Source organism: Protopterus annectens, chromosome 8.part0 (genome assembly GCF_019279795.1).
Source record: "Protopterus annectens isolate FY-2018-M chromosome 8.part0, PAN1.0, whole genome shotgun sequence".
Lineage (NCBI taxonomy): Eukaryota > Metazoa > Chordata > Ceratodontiformes > Protopteridae > Protopterus > Protopterus annectens.
The window spans coordinates 1,451,692,300-1,451,718,902 of NC_056741.1; the positions used below are offsets into that span (position 1 = coordinate 1,451,692,300).

General features: G+C 37.9%; 1 protein-coding gene across 5 annotated transcripts in view; it reads right to left on the reverse strand.

The window, feature by feature from the left end:
• Positions 1 to 5,858: 5,858 nt before the first annotated feature.
• Positions 5,859 to 26,603, reverse strand: part of BCO2 (beta-carotene oxygenase 2) — a 701,930-nt gene continuing 681,185 nt past the window's right edge. For all 5 annotated transcript variants that reach the window (XM_044081057.1, XM_044081056.1, XM_044081053.1 and 2 more), the window contains one exon: positions 5,859 to 6,340. In XM_044081057.1, the coding sequence (XP_043936992.1) occupies positions 6,227 to 6,340 (114 nt within the window). In that variant the 3' untranslated portion in view covers positions 5,859 to 6,226. The remainder of the gene's footprint in view (positions 6,341 to 26,603) is intronic.

Here is a 26,603-nt window from a genome sequence, read left to right on the forward strand (position 1 = left end):
CATTTTGCAGCCTGATAAGGGCAAACTATTTTTTAATTGCTCATATACTTCAACAAAATGTAATACAAGCAATGTAATTGGCAGTAATGTCAGGTTATCTCTAACTTATGGTAATAATATGCAGCAGGTATGCAATGTAGTGAATACATTTAGGCCAGTGCTGCTTTCTGATGATAGAATTAAAGCGATTGTTGGAGATAAATCCAGGTACACTTTTAAAAATAATCTATCACTTAAGAGACAGTTATGCTACAAGTCTATGACTGAGCATTCTATAGTATCAGATCGTAATGGTACTTTTCCTTGTAGACTGTGTAGAGCTTGCTGTCATATTTCTTCTAGGATGGACTTTCAACACCCCACTAGTGATTATTTGTTTAAACCAAGGTGTTATGCAGATTGCAGATCTAAAGGCTTGATTTATTTGGCTAAATGCAAACATTACACCTCATTTTATGTGGGGAAAACAGTTAGAATGTTGAAAGAATGGATTTTGCAACATTTAGGTGACATTAGACGTAAGAATTTACTTAACGCCCTGGCTAAGCATGTCTCTTTACAACCTGGACACAGCTTTGAATTTACTGTATTACAACTTTTGCATATGAATAAAAGGGTGGGGGGTGATTTTAACAATAAACTTGAGACTGCTGAGACTAAATGGATAGTTAGACTGCAGGCAGATAAGCTGCCTGGCATTAATGTAGCTGTATCTTTAAAAGCTATCTTAAGAAACAAAGTACACATCAGTAATTGAGAAGGCTTTTTAAACTAGCTGCTTATTATGTTTCATTATAAAATGGTTTTTACTTATTTTAATGCTATGGATCTGAAGAAGCACACTGTGTGAATGCACTTATCCTCTGTTTTTCATTAAAGTTTTTAAAGATAGTAGCTTTGGTGGACACCTGGTTTGTTTGTGATTTTCTTATTAACTGTAATCCTCAGTGATTTAGTAGAAAATGCTTGATGCAAAAATATGAGGTAAAATTAAGGACATTCTGGAAAATCGGGGACAGCTGAGAGGTATTGCCATCAGACATAAATGAAGAAATGCATTTAAAAGTTGTTAGAAAACTTAATTTTGCCATACTTTCTGCTTGTAATTGTGGAAGAGTGACATTCTAACAGCTTTAAAAAAAGTTGTTTTACTTTCTGCCACTGTTTCTTGTCTGTCAGCACATTCCACTGTTAACCTCTAGCACTCAGCATGGTGTTAACAGCACTGAGATATACATAACAATGTTTTGTTAAATGCCCCTAAGTGCTGTTAACATTTAAACTTGTACTACTGATGTATTTAACAAACATTTTCCCAATTTTGAAGAATAACACCATGTATTACAAAAGTAAAATAGTGCCATCTCTGTGTCTTACACAAAGTAAATGCTTACAGTAAACAATCACCTACATATATATTTGCAATATAAATGCAAATATGTAAATTATACCAAATAAAAAAGCTATTTTGTGAAGAAAATTGCAAAACAATCTAATATGTAACATGACCACCAATCTTCAGTATAATTGTTTAAAAATTACAATGCCTTAGTTTTACAAAACTATAAGTATATTTTGTGAAATAAGATCCATTCAAAAACAACTAGAAATGTAACATGCTAAATAATGTCACATTTCTAGTTGTTTTTGAAACATGCTAAATAATGTCTGTTTTTATCCTTTTATTATTAAATGAATGTGCCATTACCTGGAAGAGAAATATGTATAATAATCCTTCACATATTAAAACAGACACATCTTTCTTTAGCAAGCAACTATCTATAATCTTTGAACTGAGATAACTCAAGTTGGAATTCCACTTTATACAATTATTAAATAAATTGTAATATTTTAGTGTAAGGAAGTTGGTAATTGTATGATTACCTGTATGAGCACTCCAAGGAAAAAGCAGTGGTCTGTGACGTTAGTGATTTCTAAGGTGTATTAAAAACAGTGCCAAAACTTTCCATGTAAGAGAAGGATGCTAATATTTCATTAATGCTCAACAAAATAAGAAAGGGCTGTATAATATGAGATTTAAGTAAAATAAAAGGTGCAAAGTATGTGGCAACCTTAAACTAAACTGCTACTAAATCAAGGCTTTCTCAGCAAAATCCACCTAAATTTATTTATTTATGTATTTGTTTTACATTTGTTGACCAGGATAGTCTGATTGGATACATGTCCATTTTCAACAGAGGCCCAGGGGAGAAAAGCTCGAAGGTAGAACATACAGTAAAAAAGAAATCACAAACTGATTACAAGTTACAAACAGTTTACAGGCTCCAGTTGAGCAAGCGGGTAATGTAATCATGCATTTTTAAAACAGTGTTGACAATAATAATCACTGTTACAATACATTTATATAAATTGTGAATTAATATAATATAACAGCATTTTTTTATTAAAGGAAGTAATACTTTGGTGTGCATCTGTAGCTGGTCTCTTCATATGTTTGGACTTGTGAGATCAAGTAGAGAAAAACTGCTGAAATGCCTTCCTGTGAAGGTACCTTATTCTTTTGAGGAAGAGTAGTTCCAATGAAAAAGAACAATACAATAATTATACTGTTGATGCTGGCCCTTCAGCCTTCCTCTGTCCCCCTCCCCATATGATGGCAACAGTTTTGATGAATGGCAAATGAGAAGACAATCACTTACACTTGGAATATCCAAAATCCGTGTCTTTATGCCTTTTGAAGGTATTTCAGAGGCTAGCCAAACTCACCTTTTTAAAACAAATCTGATACTATTTTTGTAATGTAAATGTTTATGTGCTGCCGTTGTAGTTTGGACGATACATTTTCTGGACATTTGGTCCTTAAACATGGATTTAAGTCCTTGAGCTGTATTTTTCTATTTGTTTTAGACATACGCAAAGGATCTTTAGACCACCTTCTGGTGGCTATGTATCAGGAGGTTAAATATATTTCTTCTTCGAGAATTATCATATTACTAAGCAGTAGGGGAAACAACTGGGACAGTCCTCCTTTTGAAGATTATTTCACATGTAAAACATGCAATTTTCACAAAGAAAACTGATAGCTTCATAAAAATTTAACATCTTGAGGAAAAGAGGTTAATGACTTGAGAGGAAAAGTGATAGCCTCAAAAAATGTTTGCATCTTTTGGAAAAGAGGTTAATGACTTGAGAGAAAGCCTTTTCAGGATTAGTAAAAAGATTTTGAGATTGAAGACTGAAATTCTAAAACATTTTCGAATTTCTCTGGCGAAGGGAATTTGGGCTTATTTTTCTTTTTTTGAATTCTAAGAAAACAGCTGCTAGCCTGATGCAACATGGCTTCAAACCTACATCATTCTGTGATGGGTCCTACAGATGGCACTTAACCTTTTTAGCTGAAGGGCAAACAATCTCTTTAGTCTGTTATATTCTTCTTTGGTAGTAGGAAAGGACATTATGATTTATCCTTTAGCATAAAGGGAATATCTTCAAGCTGAAACTCACTAGAATGTTCTGTCAACAAAGTCTTTTACAGGCTTCATTTCTTCTCTCACTTGGGCTGCTATACTTTTACCATTTGATATTTGGTATGACCTGTATATGTACCTTCAGTGGTATTGATATAGGTGGCAGCTTGGACTTTAGCTTTGTTACCTTGTTCTGTATAAGGTTTCCAGCTGCTCTAGCATTTGCATAAAACTGTTTTCTTTTGTATGGCTTCTACCTTTTCCACCAACATTTCTTCATTTTTTTACCTTTCCAAGTTGATTATTGAACAACTTAGATTTTTTTCTGTCAACTAAACATGCATTCTTCTCCATTATAAATGAACCCAAATCTTTCCCTCTGGTTTTTGTAGCTGACTTGATTTTGTTACAATGCTTGCAGTTTTAACATCTCGTCAGACCACAGGCAAAAGAAATATTCAGAATAAAAGTTTTTGGGATGTCTATCAGTTACTTTGACACTGGCTGATTAATGTAGCCATAAGCATAGTGGCACTGGTAATCAAAATACATCAAAGATAAAACTGGTAAACGTGAACATTTTAGCTACTAGAAAAGAAGCCTTCCCCACTACATAGTCAAAATTTAGCTAAACTAGGAGGTAGGTGTTCATTTGTTGCAGATTCAGAATAACTGGTCAGACCATCACTGAATCATCTGAAAAGAGGGTGCACCGCATTCACCTAAATCTGTCTATACTGGTTAGAGTTATCATTGATGAAATAAAAGAAGGCAATGAGTCACCACTGCAAGTACAAGCTAGGATAAATATAAACAGCAAGTAGAGAATCCAAAGATTAAGATTTACACTCACTGCATTTGACGAAGGTACCAAAAGGTAGGGTACAGATAATATCCCTTTGGACAAATATAAAGTAAAGGTTCATACATTTGGGGATATAAAATATCTGTGTCCGTATTACTTATGTGAACATACCATGCATTCAGCTGATACACTTTAGGTTTATCACTGTTTACAAGTTAGCCTTCTCATATTAATAAAGAATGCACAGGGCAAGCCATACTAGAGCATACATTCTAAGGTTTATTAAATCAGTAAATGTTTCAACATTGATTTTTCCTGTTTACCTCTCCCAGACCTAGAATATAGTATTTCTACATGGTCTATACTTAAAATGGTGTATATTTAGTAAAAAAATAATTCAAATGAGTTTCACCAAGAAAACAAAGGAAAGAAAAGTCTACCACACTCAAGTAGGTTAAGAAAAATTCAGTCTTTCTTAACCACAAAAGACAGACAGAGAAATAACTATAATCTGTAAGGCATTTCATAGTGAGGGATGTTTTAATTTAAGAATTTTGAACCTTCTGAAAAATGTGAAATGCTTACATTAAAAAAATTGGTTTGCATATGTTCCAATTTAAATAGTCTTCCCCTAATACCACCTCATCAAAAAGAAGCTGACAAAAAAATCTGCTTGGAGACTTCCCACAGAATCAGCAATCCAAAACACTGTCAAATCCCAATCAGCCAATGACCAAGTCCGTGCTTTACAATGAAGCCAGTTATAGGATGAAGTACCGAGGTGCAGCAAATGTTTACTATCAAAAGTTCGACAATAGGAACCTGTATTGGAAAAATAACCACAATGGACCTCCAAAACTCGACATGCCAAAAACTGACAATCACACAAATTCCTGAAATCCTCAAATACTTAACCTCTCCAAACCCTGGAACAAGTACTCGCATGGGCCCATAAGCGGGGCAAGGTTGGATATTCAATATTATCAGACTATGACTTTCAAAGAGTCAAAGTTTGGATTTAAGTATGGCTCGAATTGAGGTTTCAATTCTCGAATTCGTGGTAGTACACTTCAGCAGATGACTGCTATCCATAGAGTGACAGAGAGATTGAAGAGACAAGCATGACAACACGTGATCTATGGTTCAGGTCTATGTGCTGATTAAATTTTATTTATGTGCATTTGCTTAAATGATAGCAGAGTTAATTTTTGTTATTTCTATTGTGCTATAGTAATGTAGTTACTTCTTCAATTATTTATTTATTTAGTTAATATGCAGGTGGCATGGATGCTCTTCCTGGATACTATGTGATTTCATTGCATTTGTGACTTGGTATTTCTTTCTTTATTTATTTCTTACCTTACTTCCCAAGATACATCACACTGTATTTATGTACTTAACTTGTACTAGCCATCTTCTTTATGTCCTTACTTCCATAGTTGGTTGGAATTTTGGATGAATGGTACTATGATGGGTTGTTAAGTAAGCTTTTTGAAAGCCTCTGCTGAACGAGGTGGCATTCAAAGAGGGCTGTTTCCATCACAGTGTAGATAATCAAAAACAAAGTACATTGTAACAACTCATGATGTCAAGTAACAATGTGAAGAAACTGGATTAAACAGAACAACAGTAAATATGAAGAATTTATTTGCAAGGCTAAAAAAATACATGGAGAAATTTATGGAAAATAACATGTATTTTAATTATAGGCTTGTTAGGCAGATCTTTTGAAATAATGTGTGCTTTCTATTCTTGAAATTAATTTAAATGAAATTCCTGTATATTAACTTAATATGATGTATTACACAGTCGTATATTAGAAGTTTATAGGACAAAGTTTAAACAGCAACTTTTATATTTCAGCGGTATGAATAGAATGTTCTGCAATGAAAAGAATATTGTCAGTCCTTGTGAAAAATTAGTTTGCTAAAATGCACTCTTCAGATGAATCTTTTATGCTGCCATTTGTGCTGATTCTTTCCACGCTCCATTTTCAACTGGGGGAGAACATCCCATGAAATCCATATGGTATCTGTCTGGGTACTTCTGCCCTTCCCAGTTCTGTAAATGTTTTAGCATCTAGTACTAGCAGGAATGTATTCTGGTTCTGAAAGTAAAAAACGTTTGAAAACACATCAGTAGTGGAATTAGAAAGAGAAGACAGGAGTTTGTCACAAAGATGAATAGTCATGCTGATGTATAATGCACTTTTGTATGGGGTTTTAAAATTAATGAAATTACTTGGAAAATCATTTTAAAGACTGTAGCAAGTTTTACTAAATTTACTTCATAAGTCAGAGTACAACTGTGTAAGTAATCTTACCATAATAGTAGGTTCTCCAATAGATCAGTTTTGCAGTAGCATAAAGCTACTGGGGCATATCATGCAAAACATCATATATGGGTATCTTCCTTGCACACATACACCTGTTGAAACATGAGATGCATGGGTACCAACATTTAAAGCTTTTTGTCTATCTAAGGGAGGTTGTTACAGGAAATGTGGCAAGATCACATTTCTAAATCCATGCCAATAGAAGAAAAATAGTAAAGGAAACCCAACCCCAGCCAAAAATATTTGCTATGGAAAATGCACAAAAGTAAGAGAAATGAGACGCTGGTACAATTGGCCCTATGTGTGAATGTATGCACGTGCAAGCTTTCTCTGGAAGGTTGGGAGCTGGGCTGGCAATTTGACACCATATAAACAAACTCTACGGCCAATCTTTCTGTTGATCATTGTTCCATTGTGGCAACCTCTAATTGTAAAAGCCAAAAGGAGAAGAAAAAGAAGTTGGAGGAGGTGGAAAGAAAGTATTAGTACTGAAACAGTTATGTGTTCAAACATCTTCTGTTATGGTAAGTTTATTTACACAACTGAACAGTGATCATCATTAGATGACTGTTGCAGTAGCATAAATTTATATGGGTAACAGCCATTTAATGATTTATTTAAAGTTATATCAGCAACTGCCAAAAGTTTAGACGTCTGAGGTGTGGGATGTAGACTACAGTCCAGAAGGCTTTAGATAACAGATCTATCCAATCATATTCTGTTAAACCATTCTTTTGAAAAAACCTTGCAATAACAAGAAAACTCATAAATCCAAAAAGCAACCTCAACCACCTTCTGTAGATTAAGCACTTCCATCTTTAATCATAAGACTTCATCAGAACAAATTCAGTTACCAAACAAGTTCAGTTTAAACTTTACACTTTCAACCACATGAGAATTATTCTCCAATAAAAAAGTCCCTAAAAATTCAAACTAAATTCCTCTTGAATTTTCCGTATTTCTTTAAAAACACATTTACTATTGATTTTGTCATTAAGACCAGGAAATGAATCTGCTCAGAACTCAATCTGCCATTTAATTTCTTTGCATTCTAACATATTATTTAAATTGATTCCACTATTATCTTTTACTACTTCACTGATAACAGAAAAAAACAAGATTACTAAAAGCCAGCATTTCAAACTGTGCTTAGCTAAATTATTGGACATGTCCTTGTTTTTAATAGCATATATGTGTTCATAAATGCTTTTAAACAACCTTCTACTTGTTTTTTCAGTGTAAAAACTGGAACATGATATCTTCTTAGATAAATAAAGCTGACATAGAAGTGAAAAGACCTTTTGTTTCATAATTTCACTTTGTAGAATCAACCTCAAAAAAAAAAAGAAGTATAAATAGAATGGCAATACTTACAATCAAACACAGAAAAGTTCCCTTCTTCTTATAACTATTGTTGGCAAAGACTGGTGGTCTTTCTAAAAGACCTCTAAGATTGCAGCTTCTGTTTACAAATAATGGTGTATCGCCCATTACCTGGAATGCTTCATTATTTCCTTTAGTTATTACCCATTTACCACTAACTGTATTTTTAGTACTATCTGAATCTACTGTACAATTTAATATAAAAGCATGAGTTTTATCCTCACTGTTTTCATTGTTCTTTTTCTCGTTTAAACTTACTATTTCTCCATTGCTTAAGCACAAAATGGACTTAAATGTGTCCTTATGACCTGATATTTCTTCAAGAATACTATCAAATAATGCTGCTTGATATCCCTGCTCCTTTAGCAGTATCCTTAAAAAAGTAGCTTCCTGTATAAACATTTCATAATCTGAAACTAACCTAGCGATTCTAAAAAGCTGGCCCTTTATTACACTTTTCTTAACTAAATATTGGTGTCTTTTGAAACATCTAAATAAGCATCAGTGAAGGTATTTTTTAATTTATTAATTAAAACTGCGTGTTTTATTATCCCACCATAATCAGATATCCAGACAATCAATAAAATTATTGTTTTTAGTTATTGAAAATTTCAAAACATTGGTTGTTTCACCTAGCTTGACAACAAATTGTAAAATGTCTTCTTTAGTACTCACCCAATAAAAAAGGTCATCAATAAACCTAGTATAAAAAATGCCCTTTTTAAATCCATCTGCTTTATATAAATATTGATCCTCCCATTTAGGTAATACTAAATTAGCGAACAGTAGAGTCATGGATGCACCCATGGTTACTCCTTTTCTTTGATGAAATACTTTGTCATTAAACATAAAAAATAAATAATTTCTAGAGCAGTGTCTGTGAGTGAACAAATACAATTGTTCCTTGTTTTGAAATCCCTTTCTAGTCTAAAAAAAATCTCTCAAAACCTCTACACCTATCTTACAAGGCATACAGATGTATAAGGAAATAATATCGACTAATGAAAATAAATTGCCACTAGACAGAATTTCTTTTGAACCTTACTGAGTTTTGCAAAACATCTAATGAGTCTGATAAAAGTTGGAACAGATTCCAGAAATGTCTGTAACTTCTGGTCTAAAAATAAAGCTGCCAGCTCAGTTTCAAACCATGAGCTGCCACAGTTAGTTAAAATGGAGGATTAAAACAATCTTTATGGATTTTTGGGATACCAAACGTGTATCCAATTTAAACCTGCTAACTGTAAAAACCCATATGTGTTTTAATCAATGTCAGAATTTGCCAATACATCCAACAACACATTGTTATATGTTTATAAGCCCTAAAAGTTTCAGATTTGTTACATTTTTTATAACTATCATTACCTAGCAATTTTAACAATCTACCCTATTTGCTTTTATTCATTATAACAATACCTTGCCCCTTTATATGCTTTCATAAAACACAAGTGACGCAAGGCTGTTTATTCACTCAGTGCTTTGTGTTTATTAGGAGACATGTTAAAATATTCATTGACACTAGGTCTCTCAAACAGCTTTCTAATTTTTTGTTCACAGTACATTTTAAAAGTTTGCAAAATATTGACCAATGGTGGACAAATAAATGTAGGTTTCTTAAAAACACGTCAGTCAGTCAGTCTGACATTCTTAAAAAGATGTGCCAGATTAAGTTTTCTAGTAAATGTTTTTAGTTTAATAGTTTTTGTTAAACTCATTCATTGGGAGGTAATAAAAGTAAAACCTTTAAATAATATTTGTCTTTCTTATCAGAAAACCCAACATCTGAGAAATTAAATAATGGAAATTGAAATCGTTCATCTTGACTGATTCTACCAAACGTATCCCCTGTTGCCATTGTGAGTTTCTCTTCCCTTTCTTCTCCCCTTAAATGATAATTCCACAACTGTGTTGTTTTGTCCAGTTGCCTGTGGTTGATGTTGGAAATCTCCCTGTCACTGATACCTTGGCTCAAAGCTTCACTGTACTCCCTTTGCATTCTTTTTGTAATCAATAGCAGACAAATAAATGCAAGCTTCTTAAAAACACAACAGTTGCTCAGTTTGGCATTCTTAAAAAGATATGCACGACTAAATGTTCTAGTAAATGTTTTTAATTCAATAATCGTTTTTGTAGCTGAATGACAAATTGAGTTACAAGCAGACTCACCACTATGTATTAATGACAAAAATCAATATTGAATATTTTTAAAGAAATACAGTAAATTCAAGTGATATTTATTTTGAATTTTGTTTAGGGATTTTTTTATCATACAATAATTGTTGTATAATTGATTATGTAAAGTTTAAATGTAATTTATCTGGAGGTTGAACTTGCTCTGATGAAGTCTTATGATTAAAGATGAAAGTGCTTAACCTACAGAAGGTGGCAGTGGTTGTTTCCTGGATTTATAAATCCTGTTCTGTCTCTGGAAGAGGGATTAATCTTTGGTTGTTTACTGAAAGTGTGTACTGAGGACCAAGTTGCTGCTCTAGAATGGCTCTTGAATCAACCCTTTTTCAAAAAAACTCTAGAAGTAGCCATAGCTCTAGTGGAATGTATCCTAACATTTCCATGGTTGGACTAGCAGAATTAAATTACCTTGGGTAACTATCCTGATATTGTCTACTTAGAAACTGGTTGTCCTTCTTGCCCTCATAAGAACTAAAAAAACTGCATGTTTTGTAGTGACCTGCTGCTGTGTTGATGGGTGTATCACGTGGAGTTATATTAGGTTTGAATCATCTATCCTACACAAAACCCTAAGAATCTACCTACCAGGTGAACGGACCCACTGCAAACAAACCAAACCAACTACTCTTTAGAAAAAGACTTGCCATCCGGCTTAAGAACCCAGTTCACTAGGAGGCAAGGAAGTATGTGTTATCTAACAGAGTAGTAATTTTCAACACTTGCTTAAAATCTGGTGCATGTATGATACGCTACCCAGGTTAAAGGACCCAGCAGCCATACCCCCTATCTATTCTTTAGAAAAGACTTGCCATATGTTTTAAGAACTCATTTCTTATTCTGGTGGTCTCCTGTAATTTTCTACAGTATCACTCGGTATCCTACACAATTTAACCCTAAGACTCTACCTATAAGGTATCTGGACCCACTAGATGGCAGACTAAACAAACCTTAGACATCCAACCTTCCAGGATTTTCCCTTGAAATAAAAGCTCTGTCCCTGGATTGAGGATTTCCCTCCTGCCCTAGCTTTCCACTTTACCTCTTCTTTCCACTAGCTTTGCTCTTAGCAACCACTTATTTTCTCTACATTGTTTTTTCCTTTCTTTGCCTAGCCTTCCCAACTAAGGCACCAAGCAGTTAGCTGAATCTGATCTTTCTTACACTCCCTGACTTTCTACCTACCTGTCTGAGCTCTGACACTATTTCCCACTGTCTAACAAACCAAACCAAGTTGCCATCTTTATTAGGAACAGGCTTCCTGGCTGCTGCATGGCCCCAGTTCACTATTCTGAGCTGCTACAAGTTGGCATTAATGTGTTTCTATGTTGTATGGATTATCTACACTTGCTTAAATTACCATTAGCTGATGCATGTTTTGTAGTGACCTGCTACTGTGTAGCCAGGCGTACCCACGTGGAGTTATATTAGGTCAGTACTGCTCCTATCTATTCCTAATTAGAACTGAAACATATGTTTTCTTTGTAACCATTTCTAACTCCGTTAGAACTTGCCCAAATTAGAACTGTAAGTATTCTCTGTAACCAAACAAGCCCGCTTTATGGGTATACCCTGTTACCTCTTAGTCTGATAGCCTTGTGTGTGTCCTTAAGATAACATGCATAAGCTATAGAGGATTAGGATATGAGTGTGCAGCTAATCACTAATCAAACCTCCGCAGGTTGTGGAGCGTTGGCCAGCACATGTTATTTTTTTCCCTACGCTATACTATGCGTTTCTTTTTTTCCAAAGTAAATCCAAGCAAGTAACCACTCTACCTGGAATTGTAAAACACTATATTCCATACTCTGCTGGATTTAGCTACCGCCAGTTGGCTGTGAGCCTTTGCCAAAGGTGCAGTATACAAAATATTTTATTATAGCTTATAACCACTTTGGCCCTGTAGAATGCAACTTTCTACAGTGCTGTATTGTAGCGAATGCTAGAGAGTCATTGTACTGTTTGGCCCTGTAGAACGCAACTTTCTACAATGCTGTATTGTAGCGAACGCTAGAGAGTCATTGTACTTTTACCAATGATTGTATAATTTATTGCATTATAGCTTATAACCACTGTTTTGGCCCTGCCGAATGCAACTTTCTATTGTGCCACATTTTTAGCGAACACTAGTGAGTCTCTGGGCTATTACCAATGAATAAAGTGGTCATTGTCTGTGCATGAGACAACTCTGTGCCTCTGTTCCTAACTTACAAGTGGCATGGTATACTTTTTGGCCTCAGGGCTTGCCAAAGATTAAGGAAAGCTGTATATGGGAAATTTTTTTTGTGCAACATCACTCAGAGCCTCCTTTTGTCAGCTAATAAGTGGAAGGCATATATTTTTGCTCCTGGGCTTACCGCGTCCTAGTGTCTAAGCTAGCCTGGATCGGAGCTTAGGATTGAAGTATGTTAGAGAACGCGATTGAATAGCATTAATTTTGTATTGCTAAAGGGGAGCTCTTAAGTTAACCCTGTCAGAGTCCTCAAAAGCCTAGTCGCCTCTCCTAATTTTACACTACTTCTGTTACATATGCTATCTTATCTACATGGCATACAATGCCCTAGTTTCTATGCTAATCATGATAGGTGCTTGTGCAGGACCTGCATTTAGACTACTTGTGCCTACTCCAAACGTAGTGATATACCTATAGAGGGGAAATAGCCTGTAGCCTAACCTGTGTAGGTAGGGCAACACTTTTCCACAGCTAACTGTTTGTTTATAATGGAGTCACCTTAACTTAGCACAAGCTACTCAATTGTTAAACTTTTTTTAATTTTGCTTTATTTAGCCTGCTTAGTTACTGCCTAGTATTGTTCTTATGTGATATCCTCCTGGACCTAGCTCAACACTGTTGCACCTATTCCTAGCTAGACTGCTGTTCACTAGAGACCTTTTACCCTTACTTTGTTTAATCACATTGAATCATTGCTTATGTTTGATTACGTACCTATATGCCATGCTATGTGTCTATAAACCTGTAATTGAACTGTTTTTTCATCTGCTTGTTTGAACTGAAAAGCTGAGAACCTGTAATGAACTGCTCTTCAACTGCTTGTTTGAACTTGAAAGCTGAGAACTACCCAACTGTATTTAATGCCTGCCTGTTTATTAGAATTTGAATGCTCTGTGTACCACCTTGTCTATTAAATGTCTGTTTTCTTACACCTTCATTGAGTCTCTTGTCCCCACTGTTCAGAGGTTTGAATCATCTATCCTACACTAAAACCCTAAGAATCTACCTACCTGGTGAAAGTACCCACTGCAAACAAACCAAACCAACTCCTCTTTAGAAAAAGACTTGCCGTCTGGCTTAAGAACCCAGATCACTAGGAGGCAATGAAGTATGTGTTATCTAACAGAGTTGTAATTTTCAACACTTGCTTAAAACCTGGTGCATGTATGATACGCTACCTAGCCAGGATACCCAGCAGCCATACTCCCCTATCTATTCCCTAAATACTTAAACATATGTTTTCTCATTTCTTATTCTGGTGCTGTCTCCTGTAATTTATCTACAGTAGCACTCGTAAACCCTCTACCTTTTTATCTCTACTCCCTTGCGACTCTTGCATTATAATATCTGACCACTAGATGGCAGACTAAACTAGGATAGCCCCTTAGACAGCCAACCTTCCCAGATGTTTTTTTCCTTTGAAATAAAAGCTCTGTCCCTGGATTGAGGATTTCCCTCCTGCCCTAGCTTTCCACTTTACCTCTTCTTTCCACTAGCTTTGCTCTTAGCAACCACTTACTTTCTCTACATTGTTTTTTCCTTTCTTTGCCTATCCTTCCCAACTAAGGCACCAAGCAGTTAGCTGTTTGCTGATTGTTTCTTTCTCCTCCCTGACTTTCTCTGTTACCTGTCTGAGCTCTGACTCTATTTCCCACTGACTAACTGCCCTTTCGGTCTTACTTTGCACCATTTCCTGTACTCTCTGACCTACCCCTGTCCGTTTTAGCTCGTTTCCTCCCCCCCCTTTCTATCTGCCCTCTTGGTCTTACTATGCACCTTTTCCTGTACTCTCTGACCTACCCCTGTCTGTTTCTGCTCGTTCCCTTCCCCCCTTTCTATTCACCTTAAGACAGTCTATGTTGATCATTTTAACCTTTTTAGGGACTAGCCCTTTGTGATCTATGTGCCTGCCTCCTTATTCCCCTCCCCTTCTTACCTCACATCCTTTCTAATCCTATATTTTCTTCTGACCTGGCAAGTCACCATCTTTATTATTAGGAACAGGCCCCCTGGCTGCTGCGCGTTCCTGGCCCCAGCGTCGACCATTCTGTAAGCTGCTACAAGTTGGCATTAATGTTTTTCTATGCTGTATGGATTATCTAGTTGGCTTTGCTGTGAATTTTGGTGTGGAATTTTGATTTATGTATTTTTTTTGTGTAGATAATTACCATTAGCTGATGCATGTTTTGTAGTGACCTGCTGCTGTGTTGTTGGGCATACCAAGTGGAGTTATATTAGGTCAGTACTTCTCCGTTCTTGCCCTAATTAGAACTGAAAGTTTTTCTTTGTAACCATCTGTAAGCTCCATTCTTGCCCAATTTAAAACTGTAAGTATTCTCTGTAACCAAACAAGCCCGCTTTATGGGTATACCCTGTTACCGCTTAGTCTGATAGTCTTGTGTGTGCCCTTAAGATAACGTGCATAAGCTACAGAGGATTAGGATACGAGTGTGCAGCTAATCGCTAATCAAACCTCCCCAGGTTGTGGAGCGTTGGCCAGCACATGTTTTTTTTTTCCCTACGCTATACTATGCGTTTCTTTTTTTCCAAAGTAAATCCTAGCAAGTAACCACTCTACTTGGAATTGTAAAACACTATATTCCATACTCTGCTGGATTTAGCTACCGCCAGTTGGCCGTGAGCCTTTGCCAAAGGTGCAGTATACAAAATATTTTATTATAGCTTATAACCACTTTGGCCCTGTAGAATGCAACTTTCTACAGTGCTGTATTGTAGCGAATGCTAGAGAGTCATTGTACTAGTTGGCCCTGTAGAACTTTCTACAATGCTGTATTGTAGCGAACGCTAGAGAGTCATTGTACTATTACCAATGATTGTATAATTTATTTTATCCTAGCTTATAACCACTGTTTTGGTCCTGTCAAACGCAAATTTCTACTGTGCCGCATTTTTAGCAAACACTAGTGAGTCTCTGGGCTATTACCAATGAATAAAGTGGTCATTGTCTGTGCATGAGACAACTCTGTGCCTCTGTTCCTAACTTACAAGTGGCATGGTATTCTTTCTGGCCTCAGGGCTTGCCAAAGATTAAGGAAAGCTGTATATGGGAATTTTTTTTGTGCAACATCACTCAGAGCCTCCTTTTGTCAGCTAATAAGCGGAAGGCATATAATTTTTGCTCCTGGGCTTACCGCGTCCTAGCGTCTAAGCTAGCCTGGATTGGAGCTTAGGATTGAAGTATGTTAGAGAACGCAATTGAATAGCGTTAATTTTGTATTGTTAAAGGGGAGCTCTTAAGTTAACCCTGTCAGAGTCCTAAAGAGCCTAGTCGCCTCTCCTAATTTTACACTACTTCTATTAAATATGTTATCTTAGCTGTATGGCATACAATGCCCTAGTCTCTATGCTATCCCTGATAGGTGCTTGTGCATGACCTGCATTTAGACTACTTGTGCCTACTCCAAACGTAGTGATATACCTATAGAGGGGAAATAGCCTGTAGCACCTCTAACCTGTGTAGGTAGGGCAACACTTTTCCACAGCTGTTTGTTTATACTGGAGTCACCTTAACTTAGCACAAGCTACTCAATTGTTAAGCTTTTTTAATTTTGCTTTATTTAGCCTGCTTAGTTACTGCCTAGTATTGTTCTTATGTGATATCCTCCTGGACCTAGCTCAACACTGTTGCACCTATTCCTAGCTAGACTGCTGTTCACTAGATAGACCATTTACCCTTACTTTGTTTAATCACATTGAATCATTGCGTATGTTTGATTACGTACCTATATGCCATGCTATGTGTCTATAAACCTGTAATTGAACTGTTTTTTCATCTGCTTGTTTGAACTGAAAAGCTGAGAACCTGTAATGAACTGCTCTTCAACTGCTTGTTTGAATTTGAAAGCTGAGAACTACCCAACTGTATTTAATGCCTGCCTGTTTGTTAGAATTTGAATGCTCTGTTTACCACACTGTCTATTAAATGTCTGTTTTCTTACACCTTCATTGAGTCTCTTGTCCCCACTGTTCATAGGTTTGAATCATCTATCCTACACTAAAACCCTAAGAATCTACCTACCTGGTGAAAGTACCCACTGCAAACAAACCAAACCAACTCCTCTTTAGAAAAAGACTTGCCGTCCGGCTTAAGAACCCAGTTCACTAGGAGGCAAGGAAGTATGTGTTATCTAACAGAGTAGAAATTTTCAACACTTGCTTAAAATCTGGTGCATGTATGATACGCTACCTAGCTAGGATACCCAGCAGCCATACACCCCTATCTATTCCCTAAATACGTAAACATATGTTTTCTCATTTCTTATTCTTGTGCTGTCTCCTGTAATTTATCTACAGTAGCACTCGTAAACCCTCTACCTTTTTATCTCTACTCCCTAGAGACTCTTGCATTATAATATCTGACCACTAGATGGCAGACTAAACTAGGATAGTCCCTTAGACATCCAACCTTCCCAGATTTTTTTTTCCTTTGAAATAAAAGCTCTGTCCCTGGATTGAGGATTTCCCTCCTGCCCTAGCTTTCCACTTTACCTCTTCTTTCCACTAGCTTTGCTTTTAGCAACCACTTACTTTCTCTACATTGTTTTTTCCTTTCTTTGCCTATCCTTCCCAAATTAGGCACCAAGCAGTTAGCTGTTTGTTGATTGTTTCTTTCTCCTCCCTGACTTTCTCTGTTACCTGTCTGAGCTCTGACTCTATTTCCCACTGACTAACTGCCCTTTTGGTCTTACTTCGCACCATTTCCTGTACTCTCTGACCTACCCCTGTCCGTTTTAGCTCATCCCCCCCCCCTTTCTATCTGCCCTCTTAGTCTTACTATGCACCTTTTCCTGTACTCTCTGACCTACCCCTGTCCATTTCTGCTCGTTCCCTTCCACCTTTCTATTCACCTTAAGACAGTCTATGTTGATCATTGTAACCTTTTTAGGGACTAGCCCCTTGTGATCTATGTGCCCGCCTCCTTATTCACCTCCCCTTCCTACCTCACATCCTTTCTAATCCTATATTTTCTTCTGACCTGGCAAGTTGCCATCTTTATTATTAGGAACAGGCTTCCTGGCTGCTGCATGTTCCTGGCCCCAGCGTCGACCATTCTGTAAGCTGCTACAAGTTGGCATTAATGTTTTTCTATGTTGTATGGATTATCTAGTTGGCTTTGCTGTGAATTTTGGTGTAGAATTTTGATTTATGTATTTTTTGTGTAGATAATTACCATTAGCTGATGCATGTTTTGTAGTGACCTGCTGCTGTGTTGTTGGGCGTACCACGTGGAGTTATATTAGGTCAGTACTGCTCCGTTCTTGCCCTAATTAGAACTGAAAGTTTTTCTTTGTAACCATCTGCAAGCTCCGTTCTTGCCCAAATTAGAACTGTAAGTATTCTCTGTAACCAAACAAGCCCGCTTTATGGGTATACCCTGTTACCTCTTAGTCTGATAGCCTTGTGTGTGTCCTTAAGATAACATGCATAAGCTATAGAGGATTAGGATATGAGTGTGCAGCTAATCACTAATCAAACCTCCCCAGGTTGTGGAGCGTTGGCCAGCACATGTTATTTTTTTCCCCACGCTATACTATGCGTTTCTTTTTTTCCAAAGTAAATCCAAGCAAGTAACCACTCTACCTGGAATTGTAAAACACTATATTCCATACTCTGCTGGATTTAGCTACCGCCAGTTGGCTGTGAGCCTTTGCCAAAGGTGCAGTATACAAAATATTTTATTATAGCTTATAACCACTTTGGCCCTGTAGAATGCAACTTTCTACAGTGCTGTATTGTAGCGAATGCTAGAGAGTCATTGTACTGTTTGGCCCTGTAGAACGCAACTTTCTACAATGCTGTATTGTAGCGAATGCTGGAGAGTCATTGTACTTTTACCAATGATTGTATAATTTATTGCATTATAGCTTATAACCACTGTTTTGGCCCTGTCGAATGCAACTTTCTATTGTGCCACATTTTTAGCGAACACTAGTGAGTCTCTAGGCTATTACCAATGAATAAAGTGGTCATTGTCTGTGCATGAGACAACTCTGTGCCTCTGTTCCTAACTTACAAGTGGCATGGTATACTTTTTGGCCTCAGGGCTTGCCAAAGATTAAGGAAAGCTGTATATGGGAAATTTTTTTTTTGTGCAACATCACTCAGAGCCTCCTTTTGTCAGCTAATAAGTGGAAGGCATATATTTTTGCTCCTGGGCTTACCGCGTCCTAGTGTCTAAGCTAGCCTGGATCGGAGCTTAGGATTGAAGTATGTTAGAGAACGCGATTGAATAGCATTAATTTTGTATTGCTAAAGGGGAGCTCTTAAGTTAACCCTGTCAGAGTCCTCAAAAGCCTAGTCGCCTCTCCTAATTTTACACTACTTCTGTTACATATGCTATCTTATCTACATGGCATACAATGCCCTAGTTTCTATGCTAATCATGATAGGTGCTTGTGCAGGACCTGCATTTAGACTACTTGTGCCTACTCCAAACGTAGTGATATACCTATAGAGGGGAAATAGCCTGTAGCACCTCTAACCTGTGTAGGTAGGGCAACACTTTTCCACAGCTAACTGTTTGTTTATAATGGAGTCACCTTAACTTAGCACAAGCTACTCAATTGTTAAACTTTTTTTAATTTTGCTTTATTTAGCCTGCTTAGTTACTGCCTAGTATTGTTCTTATGTGATATCCTCCTGGACCTAGCTCAACACTGTTGCACCTATCCCTAGCTAGACTGCTGTTCACTAGAGAGACCTTTTACCCTTACTTTGTTTAATCACATTGAATCATTGCTTATGTTTGATTACGTACCTATATGCCGTGCTATGTGTCTATAAACCTGTAATTGAACTGTTTTTTCATCTGCTTGTTTGAACTGAAAAGCTGAGAACCTGTAATGAACTGCTCTTCAACTGCTTGTTTGAACTTGAAAGCTGAGAACTACCCAACTGTATTTAATGCCTGCCTGTTTATTAGAATTTGAATGCTCTGTGTACCACCCTGTCTATTAAATGTCTGTTTTCTTACACCTTCATTGAGTCTCTTGTCCCCACTGTTCAGAGGTTTGAATCATCTATCCTACACAAAACCCTAAGAATCTACCTACCTGGTGAAAGGACCCACTGCAAACAAACCAAATCAACTCCTCTTTAGAAAAAGACTTGCCGTCTGGCTTAAGAACCCAGTTCACTAGGAGGCAATGAAGTATGTGTTATCTAACAGAGTTGTAATTTTCAACACTTGCTTAAAACCTGGTGCATGTATGATACGCTACCTAGCCAGGATACCCAGCAGCCATACTCCCCTATCTATTCCCTAAATACTAAAACATATGTTTTCTCATTTCTTATTCTGGGGCTGTCTCCTGTAATTTATTTACAGTAGCACTCGTAAACCCTCTACCTTTTTATCTCTACTCCCTAGCGACTCTTGCATTATAATATCTGAGCACTAGATGGCAGACTAAACTAGGATAGTCCCTTAGACAGCCAACCTTCCCAGATGTTTTTTTCCTTTGAAATAAAAGCTCTGTCCCTGGATTGAGGATTTCCCTCCTGCCCTAGCTTTCCACTTTACCTCTTCTTTCCACTAGCTTTGCTCTTAGCAACCACTTACTTTCTCTACATTGCTTCTTCTTTTCTTTGCCTAGCCTTCCCAACTAAGGCACCAAGCAGTTAGCTGTTTGCTGATTGTTTCTTTCTCCTCCCTGACTTTCTCTGTTACCTGTCTGAGCTCTGACACTATTTCCCACTGTCTAACTGCCCTTTTGGTCTTACTTTGCACCTTTTCCTGTACTCTCTGACCTACCCCTGTCCGTTTTTAGCTCGTCCCCCCCCCTTTCTAACTGCCCTCTTGGTCTTACTTTGCACCTTTTCCTGTACTCTCTGACCTACCCCTGTCTGTTTCTGCTCGTTCCCTTCCCCCCCTTTCTATTCACCTTAAGACAGTCTATGTTGATCATTGTAACCTTTTTAGGGACTAGCCCCTTGTGATCTATGTGCCTGCCTCCTTAATCCCCTCCCCTTCTTACCTCACATCCTTTCTAATCCTATATTTTCTTCTGACCTGGCAAGTCACCATCTTTATTATTAGGAACAGGCCCCCTGGCTGCTGCGCGTTCCTGGCCCCAGCGTCGACCATTCTGTAAGCTGCTACAAGTTGGCATTAATGTTTTTCTATGCTGTATGGATTATCTAGTTGGCTTTGCTGTGAATTTTGGTGTGGAATTTTGATTTATGTATTTTTTGTGTAGATAATTACCATTAGCTGATGCATGTTTTGTAGTGACCTGCTGCTGTGTTGTTGGGCGTACCAAGTGGAGTTATATTAGGTCAGTACTGCTCCGTTCTTGCCCTAATTAGAACTGAAAGTTTTTCTTTGTAACCATCTGTAAGCTCCATTCTTGCCCAAATTAGAACTGTAAGTATTCTCTGTAACCAAACAAGCCCGCTTTATGGGTATACCCTGTTACCGCTTAGTCTGATAGCCTTATGTGTGCCCTTAAGATAACGTGCATAAGCTACAGAGGATTAGGATACGAGTGTGCAGCTAATCGCTAATCAAACCTCCCCAGGTTGTGGAGCGTTGGCCAGTGCATGTTTTTTTCCCTACGCTATACTATGCGTTTCTTTTTTTCCAAAGTAAATCCAAGCAAGTAACCACTCTACTTGGAATTGTAAAACACTATATTCCATACTCTGCTGGATTTAGCTACCGCCAGTTGGCCGTGAGCCTTTGCCAAAGGTGCAGTATACAAAATATTTTATTATAGCTTATAACCACTTTGGCCCTGTAGAATGCAACTTTCTACAGTGCTGTATTGTAGCGAATGCTAGAGAGTCATTGTACTAGTTGGCCCTGTAGAACGCAACTTTCTACAGTGGTGTATTGTAGCGAATGCTAGAGAGTCATTGTACTATTACCAATGATTGTATAATTTATTTTATTATAGCTTATAACCACTGTTTTGGCCCTGTCGAACGCAACTTTCTACTGTGCCGCATTTTTAGCAAACACTAGTGAGTCTCTGGGCTATTACCAATGAATAAAGTGGTCATTGTCTGTGCATGAGACAACTCTGTGCCTCTGTTCCTAACTTACAAGTGGCATGGTATTCTTTCTGGCCTCAGGGCTTGCCAAAGATTAAGGAAAGCTGTATATGGGAATTTTTTTTGTGCAACATCACTCAGAGCCTCCTTTTGTCAGCTAATAAGCGGAAGGCATATAATTTTTGCTCCTGGGCTTACCGCGTCCTAGCGTCTAAGCTAGCCTGGATTGGAGCTTAGGATTGAAGTATGTTAGAGAACGCAATTGAATAGCGTTAATTTTGTATTGTTAAAGGGGAGCTCTTAAGTTAACCCTGTCAGAGTCCTAAAGAGCCTAGTCGCCTCTCCTAATTTTACACTACTTCTATTAAATATGTTATCTTAGCTGTATGGCATACAATGCCCTAGTCTCTATGCTATCCCTGATAGGTGCTTGTGCATGACCTGCATTTAGACTACTTGTGCCTACTCCAAACGTAGTAATATACCTACAGAGGGGAAATAGCCTGTAGCACCTCTAACCTGTGTAGGTAGGGCAACACTTTTCCACAGCTAACTGTTTGTTTATACTGGAGTCACCTTAACTTAGCACAAGCTACTCAATTGTTAAGCTTTTTTAATTTTGCTTTATTTAGCCTGCTTAGTTACTGCCTAGTATTGTTCTTATGTGATATCCTCCTGGACCTAGCTCAACACTGTTGCACCTATTCCTAGCTAGACTGCTGTTCACTAGATAGACCTTTTACCCTTACTTTGTTTAATCACATTGAATCATTGCTTATGTTTGATTACGTACCTATATGCTATGCTATGTGTCTATAAACCTGTAATTGAACTGTTTTTTCATCTGCTTGTTTGAACTGAAAAGCTGAGAACCTTTAATGAACTGCTCTTCAACTGCTTGTTTGAACTTGAAAGCTGAGAACTACCCAACTGTATTTAATGCTTGCCTGTTTGTTAGAATTTGAATGCTCTGTGTACCACCCTGTCTCTTAAATGTCTGTTTTCTTACACCTTCATTGAGTCTCTTGTCCCCACTGTTCATAGGTTTGAATCATCTATCCTACACTAAAACCCTAAGAATCTACCTACCTGGTGAAAGGACCCACTGCAAACAAACCAAACCAACTCCTCTTTAGAAAAAGACTTGCCGTCCGGCTTAAGAACCCAGTTCACTAGGAGGCAAGGAAGTATGTGTTATCTAACAGAGTAGTAATTTTCAACACTTGCTTAAAATCTGGTGCATGTATGATACACTACCTAGCCAGGATACCCAGCAGCCATACTCCCCTATCTATTCCCTAAATACTTAAACATATGTTTTCTCATTTCTTATTCTTGTGCTGTCTCCTGTAATTTATCTACAGTAGCACTCGTAAACCCTCTACCTTTTTATCTCTACTCCCTTGCGACTGTTGCATTACAATATCTGACCACTAGATGGCAGACTAAACTAGGATAGCCCCTTAGACATCCAACCTTCCCAGATTTTTTTTTCCTTTGAAATAAAAGCTCTGTCCCTGGATTGAGGATTTCCCTCCTGCCCTATCTTTCCACTTTACCTCTTCTTTCCACTAGCTTTGCTCTTAGCAACCACTTACTTTCTCTACATTATTTTTTCCTTTCTTTGCCTATCCTTCCCAACTAGGGCTCCTTGTTTGCTGATTGTTTCTTTCTCCTCCCTGACTTTCTCTGTTACCTGTCTGAGCTCTGACTCTATTTCCCACTGTCTAACTGCCCTTTTGGTCTTACTTTGCACCATTTCCTGTACTCTCTGACCTACCCCTGTCCGTTTTAGCTCGTCCCCCCTTTCTAACTGCCCTCTTGGTCTTACTTTGCACCTTTTCCTGTACTCTCTGACCTACCCCTGTCTGTTTCTGCTCGTTCCCTTCCCCCCTTTCTATTCACCTTAAGACAGTCTATGTTGATCATTTTAACCTTTTTAGGGACTAGCCCCTTGTGATCTATGTGCCCGCCTCCTTATTCCCCTCCCCTTCCTACCTCACATCCTTTCTAATCCTATATTTTCTTCTGACCTGGCAAGTCACCATCTTTATTATTAGGAACAGGCCCCCTGGCTGCTGCGCGTTCCTGGCCCCAGCGTCGACCATTCTGTAAGCTGCTACAAGTTGGCATTAATGTTTTTCTATGCTGTATGGATTATCTAGTTGGCTTTGCTGTGAATTTTGGTGTGGAATTTTGATTTATGTATTTTTTGTGTAGATAATTACCATTAACTGATGCATGTTTTGTAGTGACCTGCTGCTGTGTTGTTGGGCGTACCAAGTGGAGTTATATTAGGTCAGTACTGCTCCGTTCTTGCCCTAATTAGAACTGAAAGTTTTTCTTTGTAACCATCTGTAAGCTCCGTTCTTGCCCAAATTAGAACTGTAAGTATTCTCTGTAACCAAACAAGCCCGCTTTATGGGTATACCCTGTTACCGCTTAGTCTGATAGCCTTGTGTGTGCCCTTAAGATAACATGCATAAGCTATAGAGGATTAGGGTACGAGTGTGCAGCTAATCTCTAATCAAACATCCCCAGGTTGTGGAGTGTTGGCCAGCGCATGTTTTTTTTTTTTTTTTTCCATATGCTATACTATGCTTTTCTTTTTTTCCAAAGGAAATCCAAGCAAGTAACCACTCTACTTGGAATTGTAAAACACTATATTCCATACTCTGCTGGATTCATCTACCGCCAGTTGGCCGTGAGCCTTTGCCAAAGGTGCAGTATACAAAATATTTTATTGTAGCTTATAACCACTTTGGCCCTGTATAATGCAACTTTCTACAGTGCTGTATTGTAGCGAATGCTAGAGAGTCATTGTACTATTTGGCCCTGTAGAACGCAACTTTCTACAATGCTGTATTGTAGTGAATACTAGAGAGTCATTGTACTATTACCAATGATTGTATAATTTATTTTATTATAGCTTATAACCACTGTTTTGGCCCTGTCAAATGCAACTTTCTACTGTGCCGCATTTTTAGCAAACACTAGTGAGTCTCTGGGCTATTACCAATGAATAAAGTGGTCATTGTCTGTGCATGAGACAACTCTGAGCCTCTGTTCCTAACTTACAAGTGGCATGGTATACTTTCTGGCCTCAGGGCTTGCCAAAGATTAAGGAAAGCTGTATATGGGATTCTTTTTTGTGCAACATCACTCAGAGCCTCCTTTTGTCAGCTAATAAGCAGAAGGTATATATTTTTGCTCCTGGGCTTACCACGTCCTAGCGTCTAAGCTAGCCTTGATCAGAGCTTAGGATTGAAGTATTTTAGAGAATGCGATTGAATAGAGTTAATTTTGTATTATTAAAGGGGAGCTCTTAAGTTAACCCTGTCAGAGTCCTAAAGAGCCTAATCACCTCTCCTAATTTTACACTACTTTTATTACATGTTATCTTAGCTGTATGGCATACAATGCCCTAGTTTCTATGCTAACCCTGATAGGTGCTTGTGCAGGACCTGCATTTAGACTACGTGTGTCTACTCCAAACGTAGTGATATACCTATAGAGGGGAAATAGCCTGTAGCACCTCTAACCTGTGTAGGTAGGGCAACACTTTTCCACAGCTGTTTGTTTATACTGGTGTCACCTTAACTTAGCACAAGCTACTCAATTGTTAAGCTTTTTTAATTTTGCTTTATTTAGCCTGCTTAGTTACTGCCTAGTATTGTTCTTATGTGATATCCTCCTGGACCTAGCTCAACACTGTTGCACCTATTCCTAGCTAGACTGCTGTTCACTAGATAGACCTTTTACCCTTACTTTGTTTAATCACATTGAATCATTGCTTATGTTTGATTACGTACCTATATGCCATGCTATGTGTCTATAAACCTGTACTTGAACTGTTTTTTCATCTGCTTGTTTGAACTGAAAAGCTGAGAACCTGTAATGAACTGCTCTTCAACTGCTTGTTTGAACTTGAAAGCTGAGAACTACCCAACTGTATTTAATGTCTGCCTGTTTGTTAGAATTTGAATGCTCTGTGTACCACCCTGTCTCTTAAATGTCTGTTTTCTTACACCTTCATTGAGTCTCTTGTCCCCACTGTTCATAGGTTTGAATCATCTATCCTACACTAAAACCCTAAGAATCTACCTGCCTGATGAAAGGACCCACTGCAAACAAACAAAACCAACTCCTCTTTAGAAAAAGACTTGCCGTCCGGCTTAAGAACCCAGTTCACTAGGCGGCAAGGAAGTATGTGTTATCTAACAGAGTAGTAATTTTCAACACTTGCTTAAAATCTGGTGCATGTATGATATGCTACCTAGCCAGGATACCCAGCAGCCATACTCCCCTATCTATTCCCTAAATACTTAAACATATGTTTTCTCACTTCTTATTCTTGTGCTGTCTCTTGTAATTTATGTACAGTAGCACTCGTAAACCATCTACCTTTTTCTCCCTACTCCCTTGCAACTGTTGCATTACAATATCTGACCACTAGATGGCAGACTAAACTAGAATAGCCCCTTAGACATCCAACCTTCCCAGATTTTTTTTCCTTTGAAATAAAAGCTCTGTCCCTGGATTGAGGATTTCCCTGCTGCCCTATCTTTCCACTTTACCTCTTCTTTCCACTAGCTTTGCTCTTAGCAACCACTTACTTTCTCTACATTGGTTCTTCCTTTCTTTGCCAATCCTTCCCAACTAAGGCACCAAGCAGTTAGCTGTTTGCTGATTGTTTCTTTCTCCTCCCTGACTTTCTCTGCTACCTGTCTGTACCCGCTCTGTTCGCCCTGCAGGCTCACTCCGCTCTTTACCCTACCCCCAATTTCCACCCACCCCAGAGGTCCTAGCCATATAAGTCTGTAACCACACCCCTTCTTTATTTCATCCTATCACACACCTCCTCCTCCACTTAATAGCCCTACCCCTACACTCTTCAAAGCCCTAATTAGATAATTGCTTTTCTTGTTATACTCCCTAACCTCTCCCCACCCCTTCTTGTTTTACTTATACTCTACAGCCTATCTCTTGCAGCCATCTTTATTTTACTTAATTGTATACAGCTTCTCTCTTATAACCAGCTTTACTTTACTTAATAGTAAACCTTTTCCCTCTACCTACTCTTCCTCTTTAAAGCACTCTCTCCTTTCTCCCACCTGTAGTTTACTTATTACACTCGTACCATCAATATACCTAAACTCCTTAGCTACATATCCTAATGGCCCCAACACACAAATCTATGCTCACAAACCTGCTAGT